This window comes from Phalangium opilio, unplaced genomic scaffold, assembly GCF_054372755.1.
Source record: "Phalangium opilio isolate 3A_F unplaced genomic scaffold, DU_Popi_V2 ptg000041l_1, whole genome shotgun sequence".
Classification (NCBI taxonomy): Eukaryota; Metazoa; Arthropoda; class Arachnida; order Opiliones; family Phalangiidae; genus Phalangium; species Phalangium opilio.
In genome coordinates this window covers 5,746,354-5,762,295 of record NW_028324165.1, presented here as the reverse complement: position 1 = coordinate 5,762,295, position 15,942 = coordinate 5,746,354, and the positions used below count along the sequence as shown (strand labels likewise).

Here is a 15,942-nt window from a genome sequence, read left to right as displayed (position 1 = left end):
CCTTATTTCTCTGCCTGGCCCAAAAACGTAACTCTGGGATTATCGGCGGGAAATTTAAATCTCAACTGCAAATAGATATCGCAAAAGTCAGAATTTGGAGTAAAACATTAGTGAACCATCCGTACTGATTCGTCGCCGATTATTTTAAATTTTAAAATGTGAAAAATATCCCCCCCCCCCAAAAAAAATAAATTTTCCAATGATAACTAGCAGAGTAATTTCGGTAGAGAGGGGGAGTGAACTTTGTATCCCCAACGTTGGGGGAAACTTTGTAAGAGATAGAGGGTTATGACGTTTCCATATATTGGAAAGAAATTACTCTATAAACCAGTGAGCATAGAGAGGGGTGTAGACTGGGTATCCCCCTTCTAGGCGTGCTCTTGTAAGATGGGATTGTACGCCAGTCTGGGAAAAAAAGGATATTTTAAACTAGTCCTTTGGAGCAGTGACCCCCTAATGTCTGAAATAATAAAATGGTCCCAGCCTTTGTTCTCCTTTAGATTTGCAATTTATAAACTGGTCCAGAGAACCATTAACCCCCACTTTTTGAATTTTAAAACTACTCCAAGCAATTAATGAACTGGTTTTTGACCAGAGGAAGTGTGCTATTTCTCAGACATGAGAAATACGCGCCATGGATTAACTAACCCTAGGGATAGTTCGTTCCCCCAAAAAGATAAAGCACGCATGTTCCAAACGCCCCCTAGCAGCAGCTACTATCCCTAACAGGAAGTTATAAGAAAATTGGACTAAATGTCACGTGCCCTATGACGTCAAAATTGAAATACTGCCTAAATTGGCCATATGTCTAATCAGCGCCACTAGCGGATGGTCTGAAAACTACTCCCATAGAGTCTAGGTATATTTAAGCGGGTTTGCAGAATTTCCGTCAGATGGCGCGGTGTTCGAGCCACCTGGCTATGATTCTGAAAACCCTCTTAAATTTAACTAGTCTCTATGGAGTAGTTCTCAGAGCATCCGCTAGTGGCGCTGATTAGACATATGGCCAATTGGGCAAAAACGATTTATTTTGGCGAGAGATGGCGCTATCTACATCCGTTTTGGTTCAATAAATTGGGGGAATGAAGAGGGGAATCAAGGAATAATTCGGAACATGTAGTTGGCGATAGCATTACATGGGAAACACGGTTAGTGAACAATCCCTAGCGTTAGTTAATTCATGTACGCGCCCAGTAGGGGCTGTGACACTGAGCTGTGATATAGAAGGATATGACGTTTTCTCACGTAGTACTGTCATTACCCTACACTTACCTCAAAACACAATAAGTCCCCCCCCCCCAATTAGTGAAATAACGCTAGAGATAAATATCCAATAAACAGTGTTAACATCGGCCGTTCTAAGAGAGTCCGAGATCTACATAGGCGATTAGGGTTAGGTGTCATCGAAATTTGAAGTAAAAGCGGCGGATGTCTTGTGATTCTACTCATGCTTATAAAGAAAGAACAAAGATGCGGATTTGCATAGGCATATTTATTAAACCTTTTTTGCCTCTTTATAGTTTATTACTTAAGTAAGATCGAATAACATTTGGCACTTATAAAATTAAAATTATCTTTAAAAAATGGTTTTAATTTCTAAAAAAATGTTCATCGTATGGCACAGAAAAGTCTCTTCATCTTCCAGAGTAGATACTACCGATTCTAATTTGAACGATAAGTGCATTTTGACGCAACAACGGTCTTGTTCCAGCTTTTTCAGTGGGCAAACATTCTTTTCTGTTATGTTATGTTAAATCTATTTCAGGTTCCCATAAGTGAGATTTGACTGATAAATCAAACTAATCTTCTGCACCTTAGTAGAGTTATACTGTTCACATTTGAAGTGTTTTTCAGGAAGTGATGCCATAGCGTTGATGATTGATCAAATTATGCTTACAGTTGCCGTTATAGTCACATTGATCGCATTTAAATATCTTTTCACAACAACTGTGAATGCGTTTATGTCTGATCAAATTACTATTGACCGCGCATCCATAATCACACTCACTGATCACATTTGAATGGTTTTTCGCCACTGTGAACGCGTTGATGTTTGATCAAACCTCTCTTGTTCTTACATCTAAACTTACAGTGATCACATTTTAACGGGTTTTCACTTCTATGAATTCCTTGATGTATGATCAAAGTAGTCTTTTTCGAGCATCCATAGTCACATTGATCACATTTGAATGGTTTTTACCACGGTGAATGTTTTGATGTATGATCAAATCACTCATGTTCTTGCACCTAAACTAACAATGATCACATTTGAATCGTTTGTGTCTAATGAAATAACCCTCGCTCTTGCATCCAAAGTCACACTGATCACATTTGAATCGTTTTTGGCCAATTTGCATTTCTTGGCTATACATTTCCGAACCATACTCAATTGGTTCAGCTTTGAGGCATTCATCGTTAGTATTTTGATAATCATGTTCAACTGGTTCATCTTTCACGCATTCATCGTTAGTATTTTGATAATCATGTTCAACTGGTTCATCTTTCACGCATTCGTTGCTGGCCTTTTGATAAGTGTCATTTTTCTCCTAAGCATATTGTAAATTAACAATGATTAAACTGATACTTCAACCAGATTTTCGCTTCTCATCAACATGAACATACCAAGAGATCTTCTTCAAGTACCTTTTTCAATTCTTCAATGACTGTATTGAGCCTTTCACTTTCCGCACTTAGTCTTTCTGTTTCCTCTCGTTGATGATTTAGCGTTAGTGTAATTTTCATTTTCTCTTTCCTCATGTTCAGAATTAAAACATCACACTACGCAAAAAACAAAAAAAATTAAAACCTGTACATATCAGTATTGACAGTGATACTGATTATTTCAAGATAGTATTGTATCGGTTAAACCAATACTGATTCAAAATCCGTTTGATGGCGCCACATGATATTTTCCCGATATTTTCTTAGTTCATTTTAAACAAATATATGGCGCTTGATCATAGTATCACCTATTTATGCAAAACCCTAACAATATGGCTGATCTTCTACACACAAATTTTACCTTGCCAAAGGCAGGAGCCAATCAGAACTCGTCCGTGAGGGCGGAGCTAAAACTATCTTTTAATAAGCTTATAGCGTTTTTCTTGGAGGTGATCCGAGCGCTCCGAAAAAAAAGTCGTCTTTCATTGGAAAAAAACGAGCTGCTACGAGACGGAGGCGCGTCTTACATTGACCCAGTCGCTCCCTCCCGTTTTGCTCCCGGATTGATCCCAACCGCTCCGACTCTAGAGACGGAGCGAACAAAATGGAGCGCCAGATGACGTCACAAAACCGCTCTGAAAACACTTTTGTCTTTCATTGGGAGCAACTACATTTGGTCCTCCGAGCTAGAGCGATGACGTTACACAAAAATATGGAGCGATCTCGGGCGACCACAAAGGAAAACGCTATTAGAGGGTCAGTCAATTCCACCCCTCGATTATAGGAACAGCTAGTGGCATTTTTTTAAACTAAACCACAGCCGAGACTTGCTTTAACATGAAGGAAAGTGTATACTGGAGTAGAAATTTTTGTGGGTCATGTCTCCAAGTGTACCTAGTGACAAGTGCTGCCACTTAGCGCCATTTTTCAGAACTGTTTTCCCATTTTATTTGTGTCACAGTGAGAATAAACTTTTTTTAAGACATAGGGGACATTCTCGACATAAACGCCCAGCCCAAAAAGAACAACCTTCGTGGAATACCATGTAAATTACCTTGGCTTTCAGTTCCTTAATTTGATCATCTTTGCTTTCCTAAAATAAATTTCAGTTTTATTGTAAAATATAAATTTACAGCATGGGTCTCTTAATCGCTGTCAAACTAAAACAAATATGAATTACAACCTTCATATAATGTCTTTGAGGAGGAAACCGTGGAGATGTTATCGTTTCAAATGTGGGAATGGGGTCAGTTTGAATATTTTTCTCCGTAGTATCAAATACACTTTGGGTCCATTTGTTACACATTTCCCCTTGGCTTGTTTTCAATAAACATATATATATATTAGTTAACAGTATAATTATTACTGTGAAAAAGAGAGTTGGGGGTCGCAATAGCGTAAGAACAGGCCTCAAAAACTTACTGCAGTTTGTCAAGTAGGAATGTGACAAATTTATCATTTTGTGATCCGATACCCCACCGATTCCTCTCTGTTGTCCATCTTTGAAAAACTGCATTACTGAGCTTTATTCTATGAATAGGTTCTGCAAAACATAATGGATTTCTAATTTGTCAGACAGTAATTGGTTTAGTTCAATTTTTTACCTTTATTCGCCATAGTAATTTCCAAAGCCAAAATTTCCAAAAGTTTCCTAAGCCTTTCACTGTGATATTTTCCTAAACTACAAAAAAATTCTAATATTTCAGATTCAGTTAGTGTTATCATAGCCCACTTGAACACGCTGGCTGCACGCGCTATAGAAGCCCGCTCAATCGACCCTAAAAATGAGAATAGCATAGGTTCGGTCTAAACTTTCAAACCCGTCTGGTTTTAACATGGGCCTCTATGGGAGGGGACCATTTTTATCAACGTTTTTGACAATATTAGTGCATCCACTGGTTCAAATCTCTTGAATTTTTCATGAGACGTGTATTGAAAGGTTTGATATTATCCTGTAAAATTTAAAGTCTTCAGCTATAATAGTTTTTACCTCTCCGAGTGACGTATGTCACGGAGAGGTTCTAATTTCGACGTGTCTGTGTGTCTGTCTGTCTGTCTGTCTGTCCGTTGTTACACCCACGTGACCGCGTTCGCAGTTTGCAAATCGGAGCAAACGTGTATTCAATTTCCAGACCGAATATACAGTACCGGAAATTGTATTCCACTTACAGGCTATTACTTCATTGCCTGTCTAACAACTCTGTTCATTTGTCCACCCCACATGGACACCATTCTGAACATACTGGCTTCTAAACACTACCATCTTCTAGTCTTTCGCCCATTCTACATGGACACCAGTCTGTACTTACTGGCTTCTAAACACCACCACCTTCTCGTCTATGTCCATTCCACATGGACACCAGACTATACACCTGGCTTCTAACACCACCATCTTCTGCTCTTTTTTTTGTCCATTCCACATGGACACCAGACTATACACCTGGCTTCTAACACCACCATCTTCTGGTCTTTTTTTTGTCCATTCCACATGGACATCAGACTATACACCTGGCTTCTAACACCACCATCTTCTGGTCTTTTTTTGTCCATCCCACATGGACACCAGTCTGTACACCTGGCTTCCAACACCACCACCATCTTCTGGTCTTTGTTTTTGTCCATCCCACATGGACACCAGTCTGTACACCTGGCTTCTAACACCACCATCTTCTGGTCTTTGTTTTTGTCCATCCCACATGGACACCAGTCTGTACACCTGGCTTCTAACACCACCATCTTCTGGTCTTTGTTTTTGTCCATCCCACATGGACACCAGTCTGTACACCTGGCTTCTAACACCACCATCTTCTGGTCTTTGTTTTTGTCCATCCCACATGGACACCAGTCTGTACACCTGGCTTCTAACACCACCATCTTCTGGTCTTTTTTTGTCCATCCCACATGGACACCAGTCTGTACACCTGGCTTCCAACACCACCACCATCTTCTGGTCTTTGTTTTTGTCCATCCCACATGGACACCAGTCTGTACACCTGGCTTCTAACACCACCATCTTCTGGTCTTTGTTTTTGTCCATCCCACATGGACACCAGTCTGTACACCTGGCTTCTAACACCACCATCTTCTGGTCTTTGTTTTTGTCCATCCCACATGGACACCAGTCTGTACACCTGGCTTCTAACACCACCATCTTCTGGTCTTTGTTTTTGTCCATCCCACATGGACACCAGTCTGTACACCTGGCTTCTAACACCACCATCTTCTGGTCTTTGTTTTTGTCCATCCCACATGACACCAGTCTGTACACCTGGCTTCTAACACCACCATCTTCTGGTCTTTGTTTTTGTCCATCCCACATGGACACCAGTCTGTACACCTGGCTTCTAACACCACCATCTTCTGGTCTTTGTTTTTGTCCATCCCACATGGACACCAGTCTGTACACCTGGCTTCTAACACCACCATCTTCTGGTCTTTGTTTTTGTCCATCCCACATGGACACCAGTCTGTACACCTGGCTTCTAACACCACCATCTTCTGGTCTTTGTTTTTGTCCATCCCACATGGACACCAGTCTGTACACCTGGCTTCTAACACCACCATCTTCTGGTCTTTGTTTTTGTCCATCCCACATGGACACCAGTCTGTACACCTGGCTTCTAACACCACCATCTTCTGGTCTTTGTTTTTGTCCATCCCACATGGACACCAGTCTGTACACCTGGCTTCTAACACCACCATCTTCTGGTCTTTGTTTTTGTCCATCCCACATGGACACCAGTCTGTACACCTGGCTTCTAACACCACCATCTTCTGGTCTTTGTTTTTGTCCATCCCACATGGACACCAGTCTGTACACCTGGCTTCTAACACCACCATCTTCTGGTCTTTGTTTTTGTCCATCCCACATGGACACCAGTCTGTACACCTGGCTTCTAACACCACCATCTTCTGGTCTTTGTTTTTGTCCATCCCACATGGACACCAGTCTGTACACCTGGCTTCTAACACCACCATCTTCTGGTCTTTGTTTTTGTCCATCCCACATGGACACCAGTCTGTACACCTGGCTTCTAACACCACCATCTTCTGGTCTTTGTTTTTGTCCATCCCACATGGACACCAGTCTGTACACCTGGCTTCTAACACCACCATCTTCTGGTCTTTGTTTTTGTCCATCCCACATGGACACCAGTCTGTACACCTGGCTTCTAACACCACCATCTTCTGGTCTTTGTTTTTGTCCATCCCACATGGACACCAGTCTGTACACCTGGCTTCTAACACCACCATCTTCTGGTCTTTGTTTTTGTCCATCCCACATGGACACCAGTCTGTACACCTGGCTTCTAACACCACCATCTTCTGGTCTTTTTTTGTCCATCCCACATGGACACCAGTCTGTACACCTGGCTTCCAACACCACCACCATCTTCTGGTCTTTGTTTTTGTCCATCCCACATGGACACCAGTCTGTACACCTGGCTTCTAACACCACCATCTTCTGGTCTTTGTTTTTGTCCATCCCACATGGACACCAGTCTGTACACCTGGCTTCTAACACCACCATCTTCTGGTCTTTGTTTTTGTCCATCCCACATGGACACCAGTCTGTACACCTGGCTTCTAACACCACCATCTTCTGGTCTTTGTTTTTGTCCATCCCACATGGACACCAGTCTGTACACCTGGCTTCTAACACCACCATCTTCTGGTCTTTGTTTTTGTCCATCCCACATGGACACCAGTCTGTACACCTGGCTTCTAACACCACCATTTTCTGGTCTTTGTTTTTGTCCATCCCACATGGACACCAGTCTGTACACCTGGCTTCTAACACCACCATCTTCTGGTCTTTGTTTTTGTCCATCCCACATGGACACCAGTCTGTACACCTGGCTTCTAACACCACCATCTTCTGGTCTTTTTTTGTCCATCCCACATGGTCACCAGTCTGTACACCTGGCTTCCAACACCACCACCATCTTCTGGTCTTTGTTTTTGTCCATCCCACATGGACACCAGTCTGTACACCTGGCTTCTAACACCACCATCTTCTGGTCTTTGTTTTTGTCCATCCCACATGGACACCAGTCTGTACACCTGGCTTCTAACACCACCATCTTCTGGTCTTTGTTTTTGTCCATCCCACATGGACACCAGTCTGTACACCTGGCTTCTAACACCACCATCTTCTGGTCTTTGTTTTTGTCCATCCCACATGGACACCAGTCTGTACACCTGGCTTCTAACACCACCATCTTCTGGTCTTTGTTTTTGTCCATCCCACATGGACACCAGTCTGTACACCTGGCTTCTAACACCACCATCTTCTGGTCTTTGTTTTTGTCCATCCCACATGGACACCAGTCTGTACACCTGGCTTCTAACACCACCATCTTCTGGTCTTTGTTTTTGTCCATCCCACATGGACACCAGTCTGTACACCTGGCTTCTAACACCACCATCTTCTGGTCTTTGTTTTTGTCCATCCCACATGGACACCAGTCTGTACACCTGGCTTCTAACACCACCATCTTCTGGTCTTTGTTTTTGTCCATCCCACATGGACACCAGTCTGTACACCTGGCTTCTAACACCACCATCTTCTGGTCTTTGTTTTTGTCCATCCCACATGGACACCAGTCTGTACACCTGGCTTCTAACACCACCATCTTCTGGTCTTTGTTTTTGTCCATCCCACATGGACACCAGTCTGTACACCTGGCTTCTAACACCACCATCTTCTGGTCTTTGTTTTTGTCCATCCCACATGGACACCAGTCTGTACACCTGGCTTCTAACACCACCATCTTCTGGTCTTTGTTTTTGTCCATCCCACATGGACACCAGTCTGTACACCTGGCTTCTAACACCACCATCTTCTGGTCTTTGTTTTTGTCCATCCCACATGGACACCAGTCTGTACACCTGGCTTCTAACACCACCATCTTCTGGTCTTTGTTTTTGTCCATCCCACATGGACACCAGTCTGTACACCTGGCTTCTAACACCACCATCTTCTGGTCTTTGTTTTTGTCCATCCCACATGGACACCAGTCTGTACACCTGGCTTCTAACACCACCATCTTCTGGTCTTTGTTTTTGTCCATCCCACATGGACACCAGTCTGTACACCTGGCTTCTAACACCACCATCTTCTGGTCTTTGTTTTTGTCCATCCCACATGGACACCAGTCTGTACACCTGGCTTCTAACACCACCATCTTCTGGTCTTTGTTTTTGTCCATCCCACATGGACACCAGTCTGTACACCTGGCTTCTAACACCACCATCTTCTGGTCTTTGTTTTTGTCCATCCCACATGGACACCAGTCTGTACACCTGGCTTCTAACACCACCATCTTCTGGTCTTTGTTTTTGTCCATCCCACATGGACACCAGTCTGTACACCTGGCTTCTAACACCACCATCTTCTGGTCTTTGTTTTTGTCCATCCCACATGGACACCAGTCTGTACACCTGGCTTCTAACACCACCATCTTCTGGTCTTTGTTTTTGTCCATCCCACATGGACACCAGTCTGTACACCTGGCTTCTAACACCACCATCTTCTGGTCTTTGTTTTTGTCCATCCCACATGGACACCAGTCTGTACACCTGGCTTCTAACACCACCATCTTCTGGTCTTTGTTTTTGTCCATCCCACATGGACACCAGTCTGTACACCTGGCTTCTAACACCACCATCTTCTGGTCTTTGTTTTTGTCCATCCCACATGGACACCAGTCTGTACACCTGGCTTCTAACACCACCATCTTCTGGTCTTTGTTTTTGTCCATCCCACATGGACACCAGTCTGTACACCTGGCTTCTAACACCACCATCTTCTGGTCTTTGTTTTTGTCCATCCCACATGGACACCAGTCTGTACACCTGGCTTCTAACACCACCATCTTCTGGTCTTTGTTTTTGTCCATCCCACATGGACACCAGTCTGTACACCTGGCTTCTAACACCACCATCTTCTGGTCTTTGTTTTTGTCCATCCCACATGGACACCAGTCTGTACACCTGGCTTCTAACACCACCATCTTCTGGTCTTTGTTTTTGTCCATCCCACATGGACACCAGTCTGTACACCTGGCTTCTAACACCACCATCTTCTGGTCTTTGTTTTTGTCCATCCCACATGGACACCAGTCTGTACACCTGGCTTCTAACACCACCATCTTCTGGTCTTTGTTTTTGTCCATCCCACATGGACACCAGTCTGTACACCTGGCTTCTAACACCACCATCTTCTGGTCTTTGTTTTTGTCCATCCCACATGGACACCAGTCTGTACACCTGGCTTCTAACACCACCATCTTCTGGTCTTTGTTTTTGTCCATCCCACATGGACACCAGTCTGTACACCTGGCTTCTAACACCACCATCTTCTGGTCTTTGTTTTTGTCCATCCCACATGGACACCAGTCTGTACACCTGGCTTCTAACACCACCATCTTCTGGTCTTTGTTTTTGTCCATCCCACATGGACACCAGTCTGTACACCTGGCTTCTAACACCACCATCTTCTGGTCTTTGTTTTTGTCCATCCCACATGGACACCAGTCTGTACACCTGGCTTCTAACACCACCATCTTCTGGTCTTTGTTTTTGTCCATCCCACATGGACACCAGTCTGTACACCTGGCTTCTAACACCACCATCTTCTGGTCTTTGTTTTTGTCCATCCCACATGGACACCAGTCTGTACACCTGGCTTCTAACACCACCATCTTCTGGTCTTTGTTTTTGTCCATCCCACATGGACACCAGTCTGTACACCTGGCTTCTAACACCACCATCTTCTGGTCTTTGTTTTTGTCCATCCCACATGGACACCAGTCTGTACACCTGGCTTCTAACACCACCATCTTCTGGTCTTTGTTTTTGTCCATCCCACATGGACACCAGTCTGTACACCTGGCTTCTAACACCACCATCTTCTGGTCTTTGTTTTTGTCCATCCCACATGGACACCAGTCTGTACACCTGGCTTCTAACACCACCATCTTCTGGTCTTTGTTTTTGTCCATCCCACATGGACACCAGTCTGTACACCTGGCTTCTAACACCACCATCTTCTGGTCTTTTTTTGTCCATCCCACATGGACACCAGTCTGTACACCTGGCTTCCAACACCACCATCTTCTGGTCTTTGTTTTTGTCCATCCCACATGGACACCAGTCTGTACACCTGGCTTCTAACACCACCATCTTCTGGTCTTTGTTTTTGTCCATCCCACATGGACACCAGTCTGTACACCTGGCTTCTAACACCACCATCTTCTGGTCTTTGTTTTTGTCCATCCCACATGGACACCAGTCTGTACACCTGGCTTCTAACACCACCATCTTCTGGTCTTTGTTTTTGTCCATCCCACATGGACACCAGTCTGTACACCTGGCTTCTAACACCACCATCTTCTGGTCTTTGTTTTTGTCCATCCCACATGGACACCAGTCTGTACACCTGGCTTCTAACACCACCATTTTCTGGTCTTTGTTTTTGTCCATCCCACATGGACACCAGTCTGTACACCTGGCTTCTAACACCACCATCTTCTGGTCTTTGTTTTTGTCCATCCCACATGGACACCAGTCTGTACACCTGGCTTCTAACACCACCATCTTCTGGTCTTTTTTTGTCCATCCCACATGGTCACCAGTCTGTACACCTGGCTTCCAACACCACCACCATCTTCTGGTCTTTGTTTTTGTCCATCCCACATGGACACCAGTCTGTACACCTGGCTTCTAACACCACCATCTTCTGGTCTTTGTTTTTGTCCATCCCACATGGACACCAGTCTGTACACCTGGCTTCTAACACCACCATCTTCTGGTCTTTGTTTTTGTCCATCCCACATGGACACCAGTCTGTACACCTGGCTTCTAACACCACCATCTTCTGGTCTTTGTTTTTGTCCATCCCACATGGACACCAGTCTGTACACCTGGCTTCTAACACCACCATCTTCTGGTCTTTGTTTTTGTCCATCCCACATGGACACCAGTCTGTACACCTGGCTTCTAACACCACCATCTTCTGGTCTTTGTTTTTGTCCATCCCACATGGACACCAGTCTGTACACCTGGCTTCTAACACCACCATCTTCTGGTCTTTGTTTTTGTCCATCCCACATGGACACCAGTCTGTACACCTGGCTTCTAACACCACCATCTTCTGGTCTTTGTTTTTGTCCATCCCACATGGACACCAGTCTGTACACCTGGCTTCTAACACCACCATCTTCTGGTCTTTGTTTTTGTCCATCCCACATGGACACCAGTCTGTACACCTGGCTTCTAACACCACCATCTTCTGGTCTTTGTTTTTGTCCATCCCACATGGACACCAGTCTGTACACCTGGCTTCTAACACCACCATCTTCTGGTCTTTGTTTTTGTCCATCCCACATGGACACCAGTCTGTACACCTGGCTTCTAACACCACCATCTTCTGGTCTTTGTTTTTGTCCATCCCACATGGACACCAGTCTGTACACCTGGCTTCTAACAGCACCATCTTCTGGTCTTTGTTTTTGTCCATCCCACATGGACACCAGTCTGTACACCTGGCTTCTAACAGCACCATCTTCTGGTCTTTGTTTTTGTCCATCCCACATGGACACCAGTCTGTACACCTGGCTTCTAACACCACCATCTTCTGGTCTTTGTTTTTGTCCATCCCACATGGACACCAGTCTGTACACCTGGCTTCTAACACCACCATCTTCTGGTCTTTGATTTTGTCCATCCCACATGGACACCAGTCTGTACACCTGGCTTCTAACACCACCATCTTCTGGTCTTTGTTTTTGTCCATCCCACATGGACACCAGTCTGTACACCTGGCTTCTAACACCACCATCTTCTGGTCTTTGTTTTTGTCCATCCCACATGGACACCAGTCTGTACACCTGGCTTCTAACACCACCATCATCCTTAAGGTTAAGACATACGCGGCGATCGGCTAGGGTTACGAGAAACGTCTAGCCTTCCAATGGAGGGGTCTTCCTCCAAGGTTCACGCAATTGCGATGTTCTTATCTACAGCTGCGATTCGAATCCTTTATATACTACCTATTTGGGTAAGGCGAAACAACAGTCGTATCCTTCAATTCAAAGGTCAATATTAGTCAAGTCTCTCAAGGTTGTATAATTATTCCTTTTTAAAACGATGTAACGCTCAATAAGGCGAACAACTAACGAAGAAAATATTAAATATTAATTATATTTATTTTAAAATTTAAGATAGTCTCTTTTCTCAATTCAAAATTAATACGGAAAGAGTTAAAAAGCTGTCTATTTTTTTGTCTGTGTGTGTCTGTCCGTTGTCACACTAGTGCGCCGAGTTAGCAGTTCGCTTTGTTTTGATGTGTTAAGAAATCCTACAGAACCTTAATATTCCCTTTTTCCATAATATAAAGTGAATATGTGGAAGTATTTTTCGTAATTATGATGCATTTAGTACTTTTGTAGCTTTAAAGCTCTGTTTCATTTTGATATTCCAAGGATGTTTTTTAATATTATTATTTGAAATTTCTGCTTATATATTACTTAAGCTATACTACATCTGTATATAGAATAATCCTTGGTTTAGTTATTTCAAGACGAAAGCTAAGGCCTGGATTCTGTCGGGTAAATCAAGTTTGATCCGCAATAGTCTTAGTGAACCAAAGAGTAAGTAATTGAGACCTGAGGTGGAGTAAACTTTGGGTTTTGATTATCGTGTCTGTAATGAAGGGACATTAACGGTTCAGAGTGAGCCGAAAGTTAAATACACGTTTAAATAATCATATTTAGATATTATAATAGAAGAAAGCATCATGGTAGCAATTAGATCAGTGAAAGGGCTAATCGTTATCAGGTTAGTGGTATGCATCAGAGAATAAAATTTAACATAGAACTTATATATTCTTTGAAAGTAATGATTTGAAACCTAGCATTAGCGGATGATTATATATTTTGACAATGTAGAGAAAACTATTCATTGACTTAAGCCTCGTTAGACAAAACAAAGCGAAAAAATGTTGCTCTAGTATTTCTTTATTGAGTCGTATACTAGTCTTTTCCCCGACTCGGAGAGGTATTATTTTGGTTTTCTCAACTTGATTTTAAAAAAAATAAAAATTATCACATAGTAGAGAAATTGAAGGATTTATTTCTCTACTATGTGATGATTTTTATTTTTTATAAAAAAAACTATTATAGCTGAAGACTTTAAATTTTACAGGATAATATCAAACCCTTCAATACACGTCTCATTAAAAATTCAAGAGATTTGAACCAGTGGATGCACTAATATTGTCAAAAACGTTGATAAAACTGGTCCCCTCCCATAGAGGCCCATGTTAAAACCAAACGGGTTTGCATTTTAGACCGAACCTATGTGACGCGCCGCATTCGCGAGTTAACATGTAAAAAAAATCGTTTGGACGGGCTTCTAGAGCGCGTGCAGCCAGCGTGCGTGATCAAGTGGGCTATGGTGTTATTAATGTTACTAGTACTACTCATTGAGTTCAGAACATATATCTTTCTAGAGTTCTATTTGGATATCGGGTTTTCGCGCTCGCGCGACCATCGTTTTTGAAATTATGGGACGGACGGATAACTTTATCATTAGGTGGTGGCGCCATCTATTTCACTTAAAAACACATATTTGTTACTATGGCGTCTGCTATAATTTCTTAATATGGATAGGAAATGTTTAGAAACCGCTATGAGAATGGAAGTAAATTGCTAGATTCGAGTAAAAACAGAGAAGGAACTGCATTAACCGATAGTATATGTATTTTTGAGCTTTCGTGATAGTCAACTTGACAAAAATGATCACCGCAAATGTCTTTTTTTGGAGTCCATTCAATTCCATTAATGGCCTGACACCATTGTTTTGGTAATTCCGAATTTTTTGTAGGGAATCTTAATGGTACAGTTCAAATAGGGTTGAACTATCTAAATATTTATTAATTTTCTATACGTATACTATATACTTATGTTACAAAACATTTTTATTTCTACCAGTGTTGACACACTTTTCTACTGAGCATTTTTGAGTCTCGACCCATTTTAAAATTTAATACATTTTCACATTATGTGTTACTTTAATAACTAATAACATATAATTCCCAAGCAAAACACGCATTTCATAAGAAATTGATCAATATTCCATTTACTAAATATCAAATTTTATTTATTAGGCTCCACTTACTGTTTTTCAATTACCTAACTTTCATATTTCGCGCTTTACTTCTTCCTAAGCCTAATTTTCAAACTCAAGCTGCGGCGATTTTGCGGGCGCTTTCCGCAAAATCGGGCGCTTTCCGCAAAATCGTGGGAAATTCTTTTAAGCTTCTCACGTAAGGCGACAGATGGCGCTAACGACTAATGATAAAGTAATGAAATTCGACGAATCCGAGTACGCGAGGAGGAAATTCAACAAAAACTCTAGAAATACATATATTAGAACTCAATGGTACTACTATTTCCTAAAATATGTTATGCAAATTATTTAAATAAAAAATTATAAAAACAGCAACAAATTCGTGTCAACTTTACATTCGCAACGAACTAGTAAAGCTCTCTACAACAGCAAAGTTCGAAATAATTCAAACTTAGAAAACCGTTGACAGTTGATAAAAGTTAAAACCAGATGAACAAGCAACTAGAATGTGAGTTCAGTAGGCCAACCTTCTTTTCCTGTTACCACCATTCCGCTATTTTACTGACAGTTTTTCTCGACTACGTATACAACAATAATCAATTAACTTACGCAATTAAATTTAACGTATTTCGTAATAAACGAATTCAATAAAAAAAAATTATTACACGAGTCCGGACTGTTACCGAGCAGCGGCTGTCATAAACACTGGCAGAATATACAGCAGACAGCAAGCGCCCTTTTAAAATAGTATTTTACATGGAGTAGTTTTATAGGAGGGTAAGCTGATTGTTCCTTATAGTGCTTATATTTCAGCTTAGTCTTCTAAAATATTACTCCATGGTGAGGGATTTTTAGCAGCCAGTGGAAAACGGTTTAAAAACAAAAACAGAGATTAACCCGCTACTTTCAAATATGTTTAAAATTGAAACAAACCTTTTATTTATATATACGATTTCGGTAGGCAAATAATGGCAGGTCTAATGACTCCATCACTGATCAGAGACGAGAAAATATTGTATAAATGTCATAGGAACTGTGTATTTGTGAAAACATTTATGTTGGATATAAGGAAGTGGCTCAAAATGAGCTTATACTATTTGCCTACCTTACAAATAAAGTTAAATAAAAGCATGTAAAAATAACCTT

At 41.9% G+C, this 15,942-nt stretch overlaps 1 protein-coding gene across 10 annotated transcripts; it reads right to left on the bottom strand.

Moving 5' to 3' along the window:
* Window positions 1–1,471: 1,471 nt before the first annotated feature.
* On the bottom strand, window positions 1,472–15,517 carry LOC149679555 (uncharacterized). 10 transcript variants are annotated; one of them, XM_089835350.1, is made up of 8 exons: window positions 15,462–15,517; window positions 15,192–15,374; window positions 4,266–4,342; window positions 4,084–4,204; window positions 3,845–3,977; window positions 3,716–3,754; window positions 2,623–2,778; window positions 1,472–2,546 (listed from the first exon to the last, which is right to left on the bottom strand). In XM_089835350.1, exons 3-8 carry the CDS (start codon window positions 4,276–4,278, stop codon window positions 2,253–2,255), a joined length of 756 nt encoding a protein of 251 aa, XP_089691476.1. In that variant the 5' UTR covers window positions 4,279–4,342; window positions 15,192–15,374; window positions 15,462–15,517; the 3' UTR covers window positions 1,472–2,252. The 10 variants fall into 10 exon arrangements, with proteins under 10 accessions (XP_089691476.1, XP_089691477.1, XP_089691475.1 ...); XM_089835351.1 differs by having other exon boundaries at window positions 15,192–15,332; window positions 15,406–15,498; XM_089835349.1 differs by having other exon boundaries at window positions 4,266–4,355; window positions 15,192–15,499.
* Window positions 15,518–15,942: the final 425 nt, after the last annotated feature.